The 15,964-nt window shown below is 43.5% G+C and overlaps 1 protein-coding gene across 2 annotated transcripts in view; it reads right to left on the bottom strand.

Annotated features, from left to right (window-relative positions):
* ZNF395 (zinc finger protein 395) overlaps nt 1-15,355 on the bottom strand; it is a 59,186-nt gene extending 43,831 nt beyond the window's left edge. The window contains exons 1-3 of one of the 2 annotated variants that reach the window (XM_039875885.1): nt 15,015-15,355; nt 12,201-12,349; nt 7,512-7,579 (exon numbers count right to left, since the gene is read on the bottom strand). In XM_039875885.1, coding sequence (XP_039731819.1) covers nt 7,512-7,579; nt 12,201-12,278 — 146 coding nt within the window. In that variant the 5' untranslated portion in view covers nt 12,279-12,349; nt 15,015-15,355. The remainder of the gene's footprint in view (nt 1-7,511; nt 7,580-12,200; nt 12,350-15,014) is intronic. The other variant, XM_039875887.1, reaches the window with a different exon arrangement.
* Nucleotides 15,356-15,964: the final 609 nt, after the last annotated feature.

The raw sequence follows: 15,964 nt of genomic DNA, 5'->3' as shown, positions 1-15,964 counted from the left end.
AATACCAATTCAGCTCAACTCAACGAATATTATGGGAGCAGCCCCCAGTGTCTCTGGCAGCCCATGTCCATATTCTACCTTATAGCCTCTGTAAAAATATTCTTGTAGAAAGTCCTTAAAATGGGTTGAAGCAGCAGCTTTTCCCACCCATAAGGGAGATAACACAGAGCTATGTAAGAGATAATGTTAAATAAAGTGGAATAGGACAGGAAACCTTAGACTAAGAAAGTAGAGAGAAGACTGGGTTATACCTCGGGGGTGGGGGGAGAGCCTCAAATCATGTCACTTCCTAGATAATGAATGTTACTAGAAAAACAGATGCGGGGAGGTGGAGGGAGAGAGAGAGAAAGAGACAAAGAGAGAGCTAGAGAAGGGATTAAGCAAAGGCAAAACAACCAGTAAGAAGCATTGACAGAAAAGTGCTCATTCACGCCACCCCCTATTTTAGTTTTTTTGGTTCCAATTAACACATAATTATTACTTTTCTGCCCTGTGTTTTACCATGTGACTTTGCTCTTCAGGCTTCTATTCTTATGTTCCCTTCCACAGCAGTGGTATCCCCTAGGCCCCCAGAAAAGGGGCTGGTTGCCTTTTCTCTAGAGAACTTACCAGTGTTTCATTCAGGCCAGCTGTTAAACTTCATCCCCTCAAATATATTCCACTTTGTTCACTAACCCCACATATGCATTCTGTCATACTTCCTTATTCTTCTGCAGGACCAAACTCCTGCCCCAGGCAGGTGTGCCTGCTACAATCTCGACCATCCAGATCATCAAGAATGGCCCAGACCCTGTTTAATTCCTGGCTGGGCACTCCCTAGCAGAGAGAACCATTAATGTGGGACTACTGTAGTTCTTGACAAGTGAAAAGAAGGGCACAGGGTGATCTGCTCCTACCATACATACATGGAATGGCAGCACCATAAAGCACTGGGAAATACTAACAACTTCCACAGGGCCACACCAGTGATGTGCCAACTAACCATTGTCCAGGATTTGAGGCTGATCAACTGAATGACTTCTTGACAAACAAAATGAAAAGATTCATTTAAGTCCATAAACCAGTCAGATAAACCCTAAATATAAAAGCCTGTTTCTAAAGCATTTTAAATGCTGCCAATCATTTTATGACAATTTCTGGCTCTTCTGAATTGAATAGAAGATATCGTTCCATGTTTATGCCAAACATCTTATTGTATACCCTGTCAGCACAGTAGCTCACATCCATTGTTGGTTGGCCTCCATCACTACCCAATTAGTAATCAACTCCACAATACCAGCTTATAAGACACTAGATGTAAAAAGGGATTTACATACACTATTAAATTCCTCTTACATTTCAGTATAGATAGCAATGTCTGAAACTTAGAGTTTCCTTCAACTCTAATTTTTCCAAGTTTAAATCATTTACTAACAAAAAGTTTCTCCTCTTCATAGACCTGTCTAAATTAATTTAAATGAGAAGAATGGCCTTACTGATCTTACTGATCTGGTTTCCTGGAGAGTCAAACACTTGCCCATGAAACACATAATCTTACCTTGATAATATATCCAGTCACCACACTATTCTCTTAACTTACAATTCATCCAGCTTTAATAATCCTTATAATACTTTGGAGTAGAAACATGAATTGATCAAATCCTGTTCAATTACCCTTTTGTATTACCCGCCTGGGAGCACTCTGATTTTCCACTATCTGTTTTAGACATAGCCAATCTCACAACCTTCTCAGCTATAAGCTGTTGAATCACCAAACCCAACTTTCTCCATCTGACAGTATAATTGATTGCTTCTCAGATCACCCTGAGAAGCTTTAAATGATTGCTGAGGACAAGAGAAATAGCTATACATACAACTGAGTTTTCCATCAATTTAGCAACCAAACATAGGAGTGAGATCTGCCATAAATAGGAACTAGATTTCTACACACTCCCAGAGGAATAGCTTGCTATTCCTCTGATATTTCTCTTCTTCCCTCATGGCTTACATCCTAATCCAAACTAATCACCCCAAAGAGAATCTTTGAAATTCACTAGCCAGTAACCTGCCAGGCTTCTTTGACATGAATACTAAGAGCCAACAATGGCTAGAAAATCATTACTATCACGTACTTTAGCATACACTTGCTCCACTGTCAACATGCTCACCCACCACTTGATAAATGGAAATTATTGTTGTCACTCTGATTTTTTTCTATGTTTTGGAAAAAGGTACAGAAAGTGAGATACTATAGCACACTCAATTAGCTGGAGAGGTTACAAAATGCTAATGGCAGACCTGTGAAATCCGGTCGACAGGCAGGAGAAAAACAAATTCGATTCAAAAAAAGCCTTAAAAATAATGTTAAGTCTTCCCTGACATTTTCTTTAGGAGGAAGCCAAGGAGAAATTTCATCTGACCACACACAATAAAGCTTCTAAAAATCCTCTTTTCAAATTTCTGTCTCCCAAATCCTAACCCCCACCAACAGCTGTTTCTCTCCCCTTCGCCTTCTCTCTTCTACTGTCCTTGACCTTGTTCTTCTTGCTTCCTCACTCCCTCTTCTCCTCTCTCCTCCTCCCTCAAGTGGAAAAATATGGCCTGCCCCTGAAATCTGTCTCTTAACTTTGTCAAAGACCTAGCAGCTGACTGAGCCAGCCAAGAATCCTCCACCTGGAAGTCAGGGAGCAGCAAGGGATTGGTACTGTACACATTTGAATTTTATTTTTTCTTCTCATGACAACAGAATCAGACCCGTTCCAGTCTCTCTGGTAAGTTCCTAAGGAACACACACAGAACCTCCTCAATTTTATTTCTATACTCTTAAAATAGCTGACAAAGTATGTGAAGGATCATCCCTCCTTGCTCTCAGTGGACCACTGACCACCATTTGCTTGTGACCTACCTAACTGTGCATCACCAGAATTGTTCAGGAGAAAGAAGAATTATCTGTCAGGGACTCCCTCTGTCTCTAAGATTCTGTGACTCCAAATGCCCCTGCTCCTTGCAGTTCAATGTCCTGTACTTTTAATTACTTCTGTAAAAGTAATCACTTATCTTCCCACCCTTCGGTTTTAACCAAGAGATACAATAGTTGTTATCGATTCCTCTTTCTTTATAACTAAAAACCTTGTAATAATCTCATCTCAAAAACCTCAATCTTATCTTCATGACTGAGACTATCACAGTACCCCAATGTGAAATTTTATCTATCCAATTTCTAATTTGAATTTGTTGAATTGTGTGCTGTTTATCATATAATAATATTGAAGAATTATATTTTTCTTCTGTCTTCCCATACCCATAGGACTTATACTTGTTATGACTCATGGGAACTAGAACACTTAAGAAGTGATAGATGTGGCCAGCACCCAACTAATTTTCTGAGAGATAAATAAATAACACTGTGCCAAACTTATTAGTCAGGCCTCTCTTTGGAGACAAGTGACAGGAACTCAATTCATGCTAGCTTAAGCAAAAAAATGAATTTGTTGGCTTACTTAACTGGAAATCCAGGAGTTTGTACTGGCCACTGACGCAGCCAGACTCCAGGTTTAAACGAAGTTGTCAGGGTTTGTGCTCTAAAGCTCTCATTTCTGTCTGTCCCTTCTTATTAGTCTCACTCTTTCCTACTCCAAAAACAAGAATTTCCCTCATATACTTGGGAAGACTGTTGCTGGCAGGTATCAACTATGACATTCCAATTTAGCAACACCAGCAGAAGTCAAAATTTCTCTCTCATGTTCAAACGTTAATTTTAGGGAAAAACTCTAATTGATTCTGCTTAATTAAAATTCCCACCCATTTGGACCACTGTTGCCAGAAGGATGGGATTCTATGGTTTTGAGCTTAAATAAAACCACACAGAATAGAGGATTGATATTGCAAAGGAATCAATGCTGGTCAGAGAAAATTACATATGTCACTCCACAGTGGGGTGTGTGGGGGAGAAACACCTTTTGGGAGTCAAAGGATTTGTGTTCTTGTGCTCTTGGACTAGCTGACTTCTTAACAAGCCACTGAGTCTTTTTGAGCCTCAATTCCTCGTGTATAAAATGGTTACGTGGTAGTTACTGGTACAATATTAAATTACATGTTACAGTATCTCTGTAAGGTACCAGGTGGTTTTTCAGATAATGAAAAACAATATTTGAGGAAGGTATTGCAACACTGCCAGCGGCCCTCTGTGTTTAAGTGAATATATTCACGGAACACTTTGCATTTTAGGAAAAGCTCTCTCATCTTCAAGTTAGACAAGGACGCTCAAGCGGCTGGAATGCCTAGAATATAGACAAAAATTAACTTATCTGTGTAACTGTAGCCACACGCAGGCACGCAAAATAAACGACGATACTGCAATTGAATCATTTCCTGGATTAAGAAAAGTGGCGGAGCCCTACTGAGGGACAACACGCACACAGACAACCACCTCATGAGGCAAAAATCCCTGTGAGCACGTAGGCACAGCCCTCTCCTCTAGGGAGATCGCTCTAGGATTAAGGAATTTCAGGGCCGAAAGAACTGCGTGCGCACACCCTTCACCAAATAGTGTGTGAGGGTGTGTGTGTGTGTGTGTGTGTGTGTGTGTGTGTGTGTGTGTGGAGGAGGAGGAGGAACAGACTAGGATTTTTAAAAAACACAACACTCCCCTTCCAAAAAAAAAAAACCACACACACACACACAAACACAAACACAAAAACGACTATCCACGGCGTCTTTTGCTGGATCCTTCCAAGAACGCAGCGGCCTTGGCACCTCCGCTGCAGTCCCCTTCTCCCCTCCTCCTCCGCTCCACTCCTGCTCCAGCGGCTCAGACATCCAGTCCGCGTTTTCCCTCTCTCCCTCCCGCCCTTCGGGTTAAAGCTCCCCCGCCAGGAGTAAACAAGCAGCCCAAACAGGCAGCCAGTAGGACTGGCCCCTTCTCCCCGTTTCCTGCGCCAGCCCCAGCAACAGGCCCCGCCCCTCGCGACAGGCCCCGCCCCGCGCCGCCCGCCTCTCTTGCCCGCTAGCGGCGTCCGTCTGCCACAGCGGTGCCCGGGCCCGGTGCCCAGTCCCCCAGCCCGTCCCCGGAGCCTTCTCCCCCCGGACCTCGCTCCCGGTCCGCCCGCGCGCCCCCAGCTCGCGCCGAGGGAGGGTGCGTGGCGCCCACGTGACTCGTGTTGTGGGCGGAGCCTGCCCGGGCCGAGCCGGCGGCAGCGACCGGGAAGGCGGGCCCGGCCGAGCCTCCCGCACTCCCCGGAGCCCGCCCCGCCCCGCCCCTCCTCCGGCGCGGCTGGGGCCCCGCTCTGGCCCCTCGCCCGGCAAGCGCTGCGCTAGGCCTCCCGGGGACTTTGCCCCTGTAGTTGCTGCTCCTCTTCACGCAGCCTGGCCACGGACCTCGCCCCCAACTCTACCCCTAGTCCACACTCGGCAGAGCCTCGTTCTTAAGTTTCTTGCACGGTTCCACAGGACCCTACATATTCACAAGCCCCTGCTGCATAAACACACCCCTTCCTGCCTCCACCCACAGAGACGTCCTCCAGCACACACAGACCTATATTGTGCGGTCTTCCCACACCTCTCCATTACTTCTCCGTTACCGGAATGTTAGAGGGACCCCGGGAACTCACCGAGCTCAACTTTCTTAACCTTTCCCTTGCTTTAAAGGTGGAAAAACTTGAAGTTCAGAAAGGTGAAATGATTTCCTAGATCAGAACCAAGAGCGGGACTCAGACCTCCTGTTGCCAGGGCCTTCGCTCTACCGACCCCTTCCTGCAATTCAGGGTCAGATTTGACTACCCTGAAACCGGTAGCTCCAGCCTTGGTTATCCAGCTAATACTTTCCAGATCTATCCCCCAAGGGAAAATGTATCTGACCGTTGCCTTCCGTCTGTCTCAAGGTAGCTCCAGGAAATAGATCATAGCCGTCAGAAAACCTTTACAGAATACTGCAGCAAGAGGCAGTTTCATATAGAAGTTGAGAGAGCGGTCTGTGGAGCCAGACTGTCTAAATTCCAGTCCTATCTCCTCCATCTGCTAGCTATCTTGAGCAAGTCATTTGACTTCTCCCTGCCTGAGGTCCCTCATTTGTAAATTGAGGATACTGATAGTAACTATCTCAGAGATGTTGTGAGAATTAAATGAGTTAATAATGGTAGCTTTCAGGACAGCACTTGGCATATAATAAAGGCATCAAATCACATGGCTAGCCACTACGCTGGTTTCTTAATGTTCTATCCCTCTTCCCTGATGCCTCCCGCTATATATTGCAGCCAAATTATCCAGCCAGGCTCATCTTTAGAGGACTGACTTCAGGTTCCAACAGATAGTAAATGGAAGGGCAGAGAGCAGGGTAGCCATGTTGACTGGGGCATCCCCAAGTTGAGAGCAGCACAGCTGACTTTTAAGCCAAAGGGAACAGGATGTGTGGCACAGTGAGGACAGAGGCAGGGAGCTTCTGAGCTCTGCCTTTGTAAGATACTTGTGGTGTGGTGCTGGAAGAGGGGGAAAGATGGGATTCAGAGAATGAAGTCAGCCATGGGGCCAAACAGTAGAGTGGGGAGACAAAGACAACTACCAGACAGAATGTCAGACAGATGCTCTGCCAGTTCCTGACCTTTTAGCACCTACTCCATTCAATAAATCCCACAAATGATTATGTGCAGCTCGTCCTCCCTGATAAGTTCCTTGAGAGTAAGCCCTGTGTTTTGTTTACCTTTATTCAGTCTTTAGCATCTAGCTCACGGGTTTGGGAATAAGTGATAAACAAATGTTTGAATGGGTTTTTTTTTAAATGAAATTATATATGCGTATCGCTGAGCTGAGCCTTGTGAAGAGGGTCCTAATTTTAAGAAAACGAATCTTAGAGTTTCCACATCCAACCCCCTCACTTCTGAGTTAAAGGAAGCTATTTGCCCGGGGTTATATAGCAAGTTAGAAACAGAAGCCAAGTCTCTGCTTTCAGTCTGATGTTATTTCCATGACACCACACTGAACTTACAATGCAATTGGAAGGAAAAACAAACCCCCTAAAAGTAATAGAACAAAATAAAGCAGTGTGTGGTTATGACCTGAATGCATGGTATAAATGGGACAAATGGTAGGAGTTGAGAGGACCGGAATCCCCAGGGGCTGGGCTCGCTCAGAAAATGCTCACTGCCAAGAATGAGCTTAAACTGGTCCTGAAGGATGGGTAGGATTGTGGACTGTGGAAAGGAGAGAGAATTCCTGACAAGGGAAGTGGCTTCCCGCTGAGGCTGTGGTGGATATTTAAGGGTCAGTGAGGAAACCAGTCAGGTTAGAAGAGAGGTTTGGGTCGGATCATAGCAGGAAAAAATGTTAGAAAGCTAAGCTGAGGCCAAATTTGGGGAAATTTCAAACAGCAGGATGAAGAGTTTCTCCCTTAGTCTGTGGATAATGGGGAACGCCTGAAAATAGACGCTGAGCTAGGCACTGAACCAAGACAAAACACCAGGCAAATATCTGCCAACCTGGTCTGATTTGCATCTTTTGTAGACAGTTACTTGCCATATATGTACATTTACTTAACTTACCCACACACGAAGGAAATTCTACCAACCAGATTGTCTATATTTATTTCATCTCCAAATACCCATGGTATCTGTGTGGGAGCAGAGGAAGGAGAGGAAGATTAACAGAGTCTGTGTGCCTGCTATAGACTGGGCACTTTCATCTGCGATACCTCATTTAATCTTCACTGTCTTGTGGGGAGTGGGCATTACTGCTCCAGTAACACCCAGAGACGGTAAGTAACTTTTCCACATCACAGAACTAGGAAATGGTAGAACCAGATTTCAAACTCAGGTTTGCCGCCAAAGCCCTGCTCTCCAGTCCGGTCACAACTCTCTAATGAGAAGATACAGGCATTGTGTTCTCTCAGATTCCTTCCCAGGGAGGGTCAAGTGTGGAGATGACCCAGCTAGGCTCACGTTTCTTTCACATACCTGGTTTTCTGTTCTTGTCTTTAGGAAAGGAAATTCCCATTTTGTATCATTAGAGGCAGACAAAGCTGGGTTTGAATTCCATTTTCACCACTTACTAGCTGGCGGACAGAGGTGGATTTGCCCTGAAGCTAATGAACCTTGAGCTTCCGGACCTTCCACTTCCGTAGGCCCCTGGCAAGCCCTCTACCCAGTTTTGAATCCCTAATTGTGCATTACTGCCCTTAAAGAGGGCTCTAACAATTGTCTAAGCTTCAGGCCTCCCAAAAACCTGGATCTGCCCAGAGTGGATAACCTCTATCAAATTGCTTTCTAAGACTTAGTTTCTTCATGTAAATAAAATCATCTTAGACTCCAGTCTACCAGCTGAACATCCAGTTGATACATAGTACTAGAGATGCTGATTTAACTTGACTGGTCTTACCTAGCCTTAAACCTAAAACAAAGGTTCACAGAGACCCTAGGCCAAAAGAAATACCTAATGGGTCCATTTATCAAGTAGTTAGGTCTAAACAATTTAATTAGTGTTTATATCCTAACAAATTAGTTGTTTGCAAAACTAATACACATAAATTTTAAAAATCGATATTTTTGTTTTCTTTTTAAGTAACTACTTTCTAATGAATTTTTTTCCTAACGAAATTTGTGCACTCGTGGGGCACTGCACAACTTCTCAAACCGTTAAACCAGACTGCACACAACTACCCTCACATCTTTTTCCCCATCAATTTTCTTTTTCTTTTTAAAAAAATTTTTAATGTTTATCCTTTTTAAATCACTTCACACAAATTTTCTTATACTATTCCCATCAAGGGCTCTTTTGTAGATCTTATTCAGAAATAAGACTGCAAAGTATTTAGACAAATTTATTATTAATGTCAAATTTGTGTTTATTTATATGCCTGTGATATTTCAGCTTGGTAATATACTGTACCTTTTTAAAACATATGTAAATTTCTATAATCTTGACTCAACAGTAGGAAAAGACTAAGGTTAGTTTTACGCTAGATAAAATTATTTTACTAGTACAGTAATAAGTGCCGTTTATTTTCAGAATAATGTGGTTGATTACAGATGTTTATAAAATAATGGTTCCTTGGGCTTCTTAGAGACTCATTGAGTAAATAATCTTTTCTTTTTTATCTATTAAATAAAGCCACACTCGTATTTAAAATCACGTAATTTAGAATTTTTTTTACTTTTCCCCCAGCCTTAGTGAAGTATAATAGACAATTAGTTGCTCATATTTACCTTGTACAATTCAATGAGCTTTTTTTTTCAATTATAGTTGGCATACAATAATAAATTAGTTTCCGTCATATAGCATAGTGATGAGAGATCTATATAACTCACGAAATGGTCACCCCACTAAATCAGTTATCCCTCTTCCCCCTTACATGCTGTATTTTTTACAACATTGTTGACTATTTTCCTTATGCTACACTTTATATCTCCATGACTAATTTTGAGGACTCTCTGAGCTTTCTAGGGTTGTATGTCTATTTCCTTCACCAGGTCAGGGAAGTTTTCCATCATTATTTCTTCAAATATATATTCAGCTTCTTATTCTCCTTCTTTAGGTACCCCTATGACAAAGATGTTGTTACCCTTAATTTTGTCCCAGAGGATCCTTAAATTATTATTATATTCTTGATTACTTCTTTCTTGACATTCTGGTTAGGTGTTCTCGGTTTCCTCATCCTCTCTATTGGAGTTTTGATCCTCTTCTTCCTCCATTCTGTTGATTCCCTCTAATATACTCTTCATCTCAGATGATGTATTCTTCATTTCTGACTCGTTCTCTTTTATAATTTCCATTTTTATGATTTTTATCTCTTTGTTAAAGTTCTTACTGAGTTCCTCTACACTCCCCTTAATTTCATTGAACATCTTTATAACCAATGTTTCGAACTGCACCTGTGAGATTGCTTGATTCATTTTTCCTTGATTTATGTTCTTTTCTTTCATATGGTTTCTGCTTCTTTGTCTCCCCATTTTGGCTCCCTTTATGTGTCTGTTTCTATGTACTAATCAAAGCTCCTAAGTCTCCTGGTCTTATTAGCGTGGCTTTGTGTAGTCGGTGTCCAGCGGCACAGTCCTGAGAGGGGTTCAGCTGCAGGCCAAGTTCAGCCCCCGACTGTGCCCCTCTGGGGCCACCTGTTAAGAGTTAGTAAGCAATCCACAGATGCTGTGCTTATAGTTGCCACAAGAAGCCACACCTGAGATCAGCTGCCACCAACGTGAATCTTGGCGCTGTTCAGCAAGTGGCACAGGACTCGATGAAGACACAGGGCTTAGTTGTTGGGCTTCTGTTCATTAAGACCCGTAGGCAACTCTGCTTGCTGTTTGCTCCATGTTTCCAACTCTCCATCAATTTTCTTTTTAACATAGCATCCACCAAAAGCCCAACTTCATAAAGACAGGACGTCATCAAAAAGAATGTACTGCGATCTAATGTTGAAACTGTGGGTTTCCTTTAACTAATACCTCATTAAGTATGTGACAGATATCGAGTATCATTGTGTTTCCTTCAAAAATTTAAAATATCCTGAAGTGCCTCTGTGAATTTCTACAGCACCCTTGTGTGCCTCAGCACCCAATGTGGGAACTGTGGGATTGAGGAACCTATTAGAGCAGAGGTCTTTAACCCCTTGGGCCACGGACCGGTACCAGTTCATGGCCTATTAGGAACCAGGCCACATAGCAGGAGGTGAGCAGCAGGCTAGCAAGTGAAGCTTCATCTGTATTGCAGCCACTCCCCAGTGCTACCATCACTGCCTCAGCTCCACCTCAGATCATCAGGCATTAGATCTCATAGGAACACTGGTCCATGGTGCCAAAAAGGTTGGGACTGTTGTGTTAGAGACTGTTTCAGGAAGCAAGCAGATGGCAGAAGAGTACTCCCTAGTGGAATGGAAGATAGGGAGCCACTTGTACCCTCATTCACAGTGTTATTACTTAGCTAGCCACAGGAAATTTTTCTGGTACTTCTTCTATCTCAGCTGTGGCTATTTACATTATATTTAACAAAGCAAGGAATAATGGTGGGTTATTTGGATGCCTGGGCTTCAGTTCCGGATCTGCCACGGGAGAAGTAAGTACAACATCTTTCCCATAACCTCCTCTTTCCAAAGTTTCTTCCAGCTTTAAAGATTTATAAAGCCACCCTCAAGCTTTGCCCTAAGGAACAAAAGTTTTTAATGGACCTGATTTTAAGTTGGCTTCATAAGGCAATAAATATTTCTTCTATTATGGATATTCTACAAGCTAGTAAGCTGGGGAATACGCCATCTTTAAATCAAATAAAAATACATTTCACATCAGGCAAATTTCTGAAAAGAGGAAAGAAAGAATAACAACAAAAAGCTATATGTGAGGGACTTCTGGGGTGATGGAAATGTTTCTGGATATGAATGCAAGTAATTATGTGTGTTCAGTTTGGGAAAATTCAACAAGCAGTACACTTTTGATATCTGCATCTGTGTGTGTGTGTGTGTGTGTGTGTGTGTGTGTGTGTGTGTATTCTACTTTTTAAAATGGGAGGAAGCAAATTGCAGAATCAAAACAACATATAAATTACATAAAAATATAACAGACAATATCTTAAGGAAAAAAATCTGACAATAAATCGTAAAGGTGTGAATATGCTACATGTTTGTGGTAATGTTTTAAAATCAATTTTAAATCATTTGAAAAACAAAGTAAAAGAAAGCTCTTGCCATCCCTAAGGCAGCTTTGAGACTTGGGCCAGGAGGAGAGAGGCGTATTTCTTTTGCCTGATATAGTAAGATTTTTTCAAAGTCCTCCCTTGTACCTATTCTTTTCCCTGTCACACTCCCAAGAGTCAGATGTTTAGCCAATGAAGACCCATAAAAAAGACAGTTTATCAAGATATTTCGTAGAGTTAAAATAGGCGAAATCCACTTTGCTCAAGAATTCAGGATGGGCTAAGCAACCATTATGAGTACCCAAGAGACAGAGGCTGCTGCTCAGTCTGAGGGAGATTACCTGCTCTTATCAGTGATGCTAGTTCAGGAATGCCTGGAGGTCAGGAAACAGCTAGTGGCCAGAGGCTTCAGGGAAGAGCACTGGATACCTGCCTCCTAGCCTTAGTGACTCAACTGGCAGAGTGACCAGAGCACCGCCTCTGTAAAAGGATGACTAGAAAATGGATAAGGTCCCTTTAACTTGAAAATTCAATCATTTTGTGACTTAGTGACACTAAGAGGATAGATAATAATCTTAAGGAAACCCAAAAGAAGAATTAAACAACAAGCTCACCTGGGAAGAAGAGTTAAAGTGGTCTTCAAAAACATCACAAGGCCAGTGACCCCGATGGGAGACACAAGGCAAATACATGAATATATACTAGTCCCTCTTATCCACGGTTTCCTTTTCTGTGGTTTCAGTTACCCACGATCAACCACGATCTGAAAATGTTAAATGAAAAATTCCAGAAATAAACAATTCATAAGTTTTAAATTGCCCACCATTCTGAGGAGTGTAATGAAAATACACTGTCCTGCTCCATCCCATCCAAGACAAAAATCATCCCTTTGTATTATCCACCCTGTATATGCTACCTGCCCAACAGTAACTTAGTAACTGTCTCAGTTATCAGACCCACAGTCCAGGTATTGCAGTGCTTGTGTTCAAATAATCCTTATTTTACTTAATAATGGCCCCTAAGCCATTCGCATAACTTTTATTGCAGTACATTGCTATAATTGTTTTATTTTATTAGTTATTATTGTTACTCTCTTACCTCGTCTAATTTATAAATTCAACTTTATCGTAGATAGGTATGTATGTATAGGAAAACAACAGTATATATAATGGTTGTTGCCATCTGTGGCTTCAGGCATCCACTGAGGGTCTTGGAACATATCCCCTGCAGATAAGGAGGGACTACTCTAATTTCATTCAAAGATAGGGCAAAACAGGACACTCCAGGTGCAGCAGCAGGAGCAAGCTAAATTTAGGGGGCAAGAGAAGCAGGCCAGCTTAGTGGATAGAATATGGTAAAACCACATAACAAAATTGCAGCTAAATAAAAGTAAACAAATGAAAAGCAGTTGCTGCTGCTGTATGTTTTGATCCCCTCAGTGCTGTGCTATGATTGGACTGACATAGTCCACAGGGTTTAAAACCTAAGAAAAAGTGCAGATCTTACTCAGATTCACACTCTCCATGGGTACAAAGGGGGAAAAGAGAAAGAAAGCAACACATGCTACTTGTTACAGAGTATCAAGGAATCAGACCACTCTGAGCTTCAGTTTTCTCATCTGTAAAATGAGGGCCAAAATAGTACCTTTCTCGAAGGGTGGTTATGACCTAACACTCAGACCACGCAAGCTAGTGCTCAGTAGAGTGTCTGTTACTATTTATTCTTATAGACCAGTGCCCAAGCTCCTAGAAAGTCACTCTGATTCCCTGCAGCCACTCAGATTTAGGGATTAAATTCTTCCAGGACTGTGACTTGCCAGAGTCCTGAGTGGAGAGGCATTCTGTTTTCCAAGTGATGCTTTCCCCACTCCCTCTTGGCATTTTGCATTTACCTTTATTATAGCACTTGTCCATTTAAATTTACATTTTTGTGGGATGAGGCTGAGAGTGAGGTCATTTGAATGCAGAATATTGCTTCTTTTCTAATTAATTTTATTCTCTAAGGTCCCAGCTATAAGGGACCTTCAATTGAAATACATTTGACGTACAGTTTATGTCAAATGTAATTTTAAAGTGTTGATTTGCTACATTTATAACATGATTGCCATTGTAACATAATCATGTCACAATGATTTCTTTTTTGAGGTACGGATAATTAAGATCTAGTATCTTAGCAAGTTTGATGTCTATAATACACTATTGTCTATAACCACTATACTGAGTGTTAGATCTCCAGGACTTATTTATCTACTATTTGCAAGTTTGTACCCTTAAACAACATCTCTCCTATTCTCTATCACCATTGCCATTTTACTCGCGGTTTTTACAAATTCAGCTTTTTAAAATTCCACATATCTGTGATAGCATGTAGTATATGTCTAAGTCTGACTTATCTCATCATAATGTCCTCAAGTTCCAGCTACGCTGTTGCAAATGGCAGAGTTTCCTTCTTTCTCATGGTTGAATAATATTTCATCATATATATATACACACACACACACACATATACATATACATATTCGCATCTTCTTTAGCCATTCATCTGTTGATGGGCACTTAGTTTTGTCCCTAAGAGATTATTAATAGAAGTAATTATTTAACACCTAAGCTTTGATGTCTTATGGGGCTGACCCCAAGAAGCCACTGCATCTATTGCAGACCGAGGCTCCTAAGAAAACACAGAGAGCCTCACCCGGCACCAGGGAAGGGCAGGGTTCTAGAAGACAGACTTCTGGCTGATTCCTCTTCCATCTTAAAAACACTAACTAGTGGTATTGTTTAAAAAGTTTACGGGAATAGAAAATGATAGGGAAACTGGGGGGAAAAATAACTGACCAAAGTGCCCAGTAGTCTGAATGTCTGAGTCCAAAAGGCTCTGAATCTTTCTTTGTATTTTTAATGGAAAGAGGAAGGTAAAGGAGAGGTTTGGTGCCTAGAAGGAGAGAGGGGATTATTTATTCAAGGCTGGATCATAGGTATAGTTAGATGGCCATTCATCCAGTGGGACTAGAAATATAAATTAGTAGAGTCTTTCCAGAGAACGATTTAATATGAAGAATCAAGAACTTTAACAATATTTGTATCCTTTAGACCTTTAAAAAATTTAAATGGTTACATTTCGGCCCAGCTATACAATGTTAGTATAGAACCATTAAAAGTATTTATAATGTGTATAAAGAAATGGGAAATGTTTAGACATTAAGTACAAAAAACAAGATACTAAATAATGTATAAAGAACTATCACTTATATAAAGAAAAAACATACATAGCAACAGAAATAGTCCAGTACATAAAATGTTTGCTTGTGGGTACTGGACTTGTGGTGCCTTTTTGTAGAATTATTTACACTTTTCTGTATTTGCCACAATTTCTACAATAAGGACATGTTAACTTTGATTATATGGTGGCAGACGGAGGTTGAAACCGACCTCTCATCTCTTCTGTTTCCTTCCCAAAGCTGTGTATCAGGTTAATTTCCTCCAGACCCCTCTTCAAAGTTTTGAAGGCGACGCTGGGCCTTGAGGCACGCAGCCGAGCCCTGAGCTGCTGGGAGGAGGATTCGAGAGGCCGAGGCGATCTGGGGAGGGCGGTGTCTGGCTCAGGCTGGTTTCTGCGCCTTCCTCTCCCCCACCGCGAGTGCAGATGAGGCGGTTCCGACTCGCCCGTCCCCCGAGCAGCCGTGCCCGGGACTCCCCCTTGCAGCGCAGCGGATTACTGGAAAGGCCGCGTTGGGGCTCGTCGGCCTCCTCCCTGCGCGCACCCGCCCCGCCAGGCCCTGCCGCGCCCCAGAGCGGGAGGCCACGCGCCACCGCCGCCCGGCGTCCAGGGCCGCGTCCACTCCCCCGGCCCCGGGCCTGCGGCCGGGCTGCGGTGGGCGGAGGCGCCGGGCTCGGGAGGGCGAGCGAGGCCCCTCCCCGCCAGCTCGGCCTGCGGGCGCGCGAGGCCGGGAGCGCGGCGCGGACGTGCCCGGGCCCACGGAGGCCTCCTCGCGCCACTCCGGGCGCGGCCCGCGGGCGGGCGGCGCGGAGGGCCCTCTGTCCCGGCCGCCAGCCCTGCGGGGCGAAGCGGCGGAGACGCGGTGGCTCGTGGCCCGCCCCGCGGACGCGACGCGCGGCCTTCTCCGCCGCTCGTTCGGCCCCTTTGTCCCAGAGTCGTGCTTGGCCAGCGGCTTGGAATCGCGTCGCCGAGCTGTGCGCGCGCTTCGGCGTCCGTGTAGACGGCGGGAGAGCCTGGCCGGCCTCCCCGCGCGCGCCTTCGCGCCTGGTCCCGGGGGCTCTTCGCGAGATCTTTAAGGCTCCTCAGTACTAGGCACGAGCCCAGGTTTTACGTTGGCGCTTGGCTCGCCCTCAGCCTGTCCCCGCACCTTCTTTGCCTCTTC

The sequence above is a fragment of the Pteropus medius genome, unplaced genomic scaffold (genome assembly GCF_902729225.1).
Source record: "Pteropus medius unplaced genomic scaffold, Ma_sr-lr_union100, whole genome shotgun sequence".
Lineage (NCBI taxonomy): Eukaryota > Metazoa > Chordata > Mammalia > Chiroptera > Pteropodidae > Pteropus > Pteropus medius.
The sequence above is the reverse complement of the archived record's forward strand: the minus strand, read 5'-3'. Positions and strand labels throughout refer to the sequence as shown.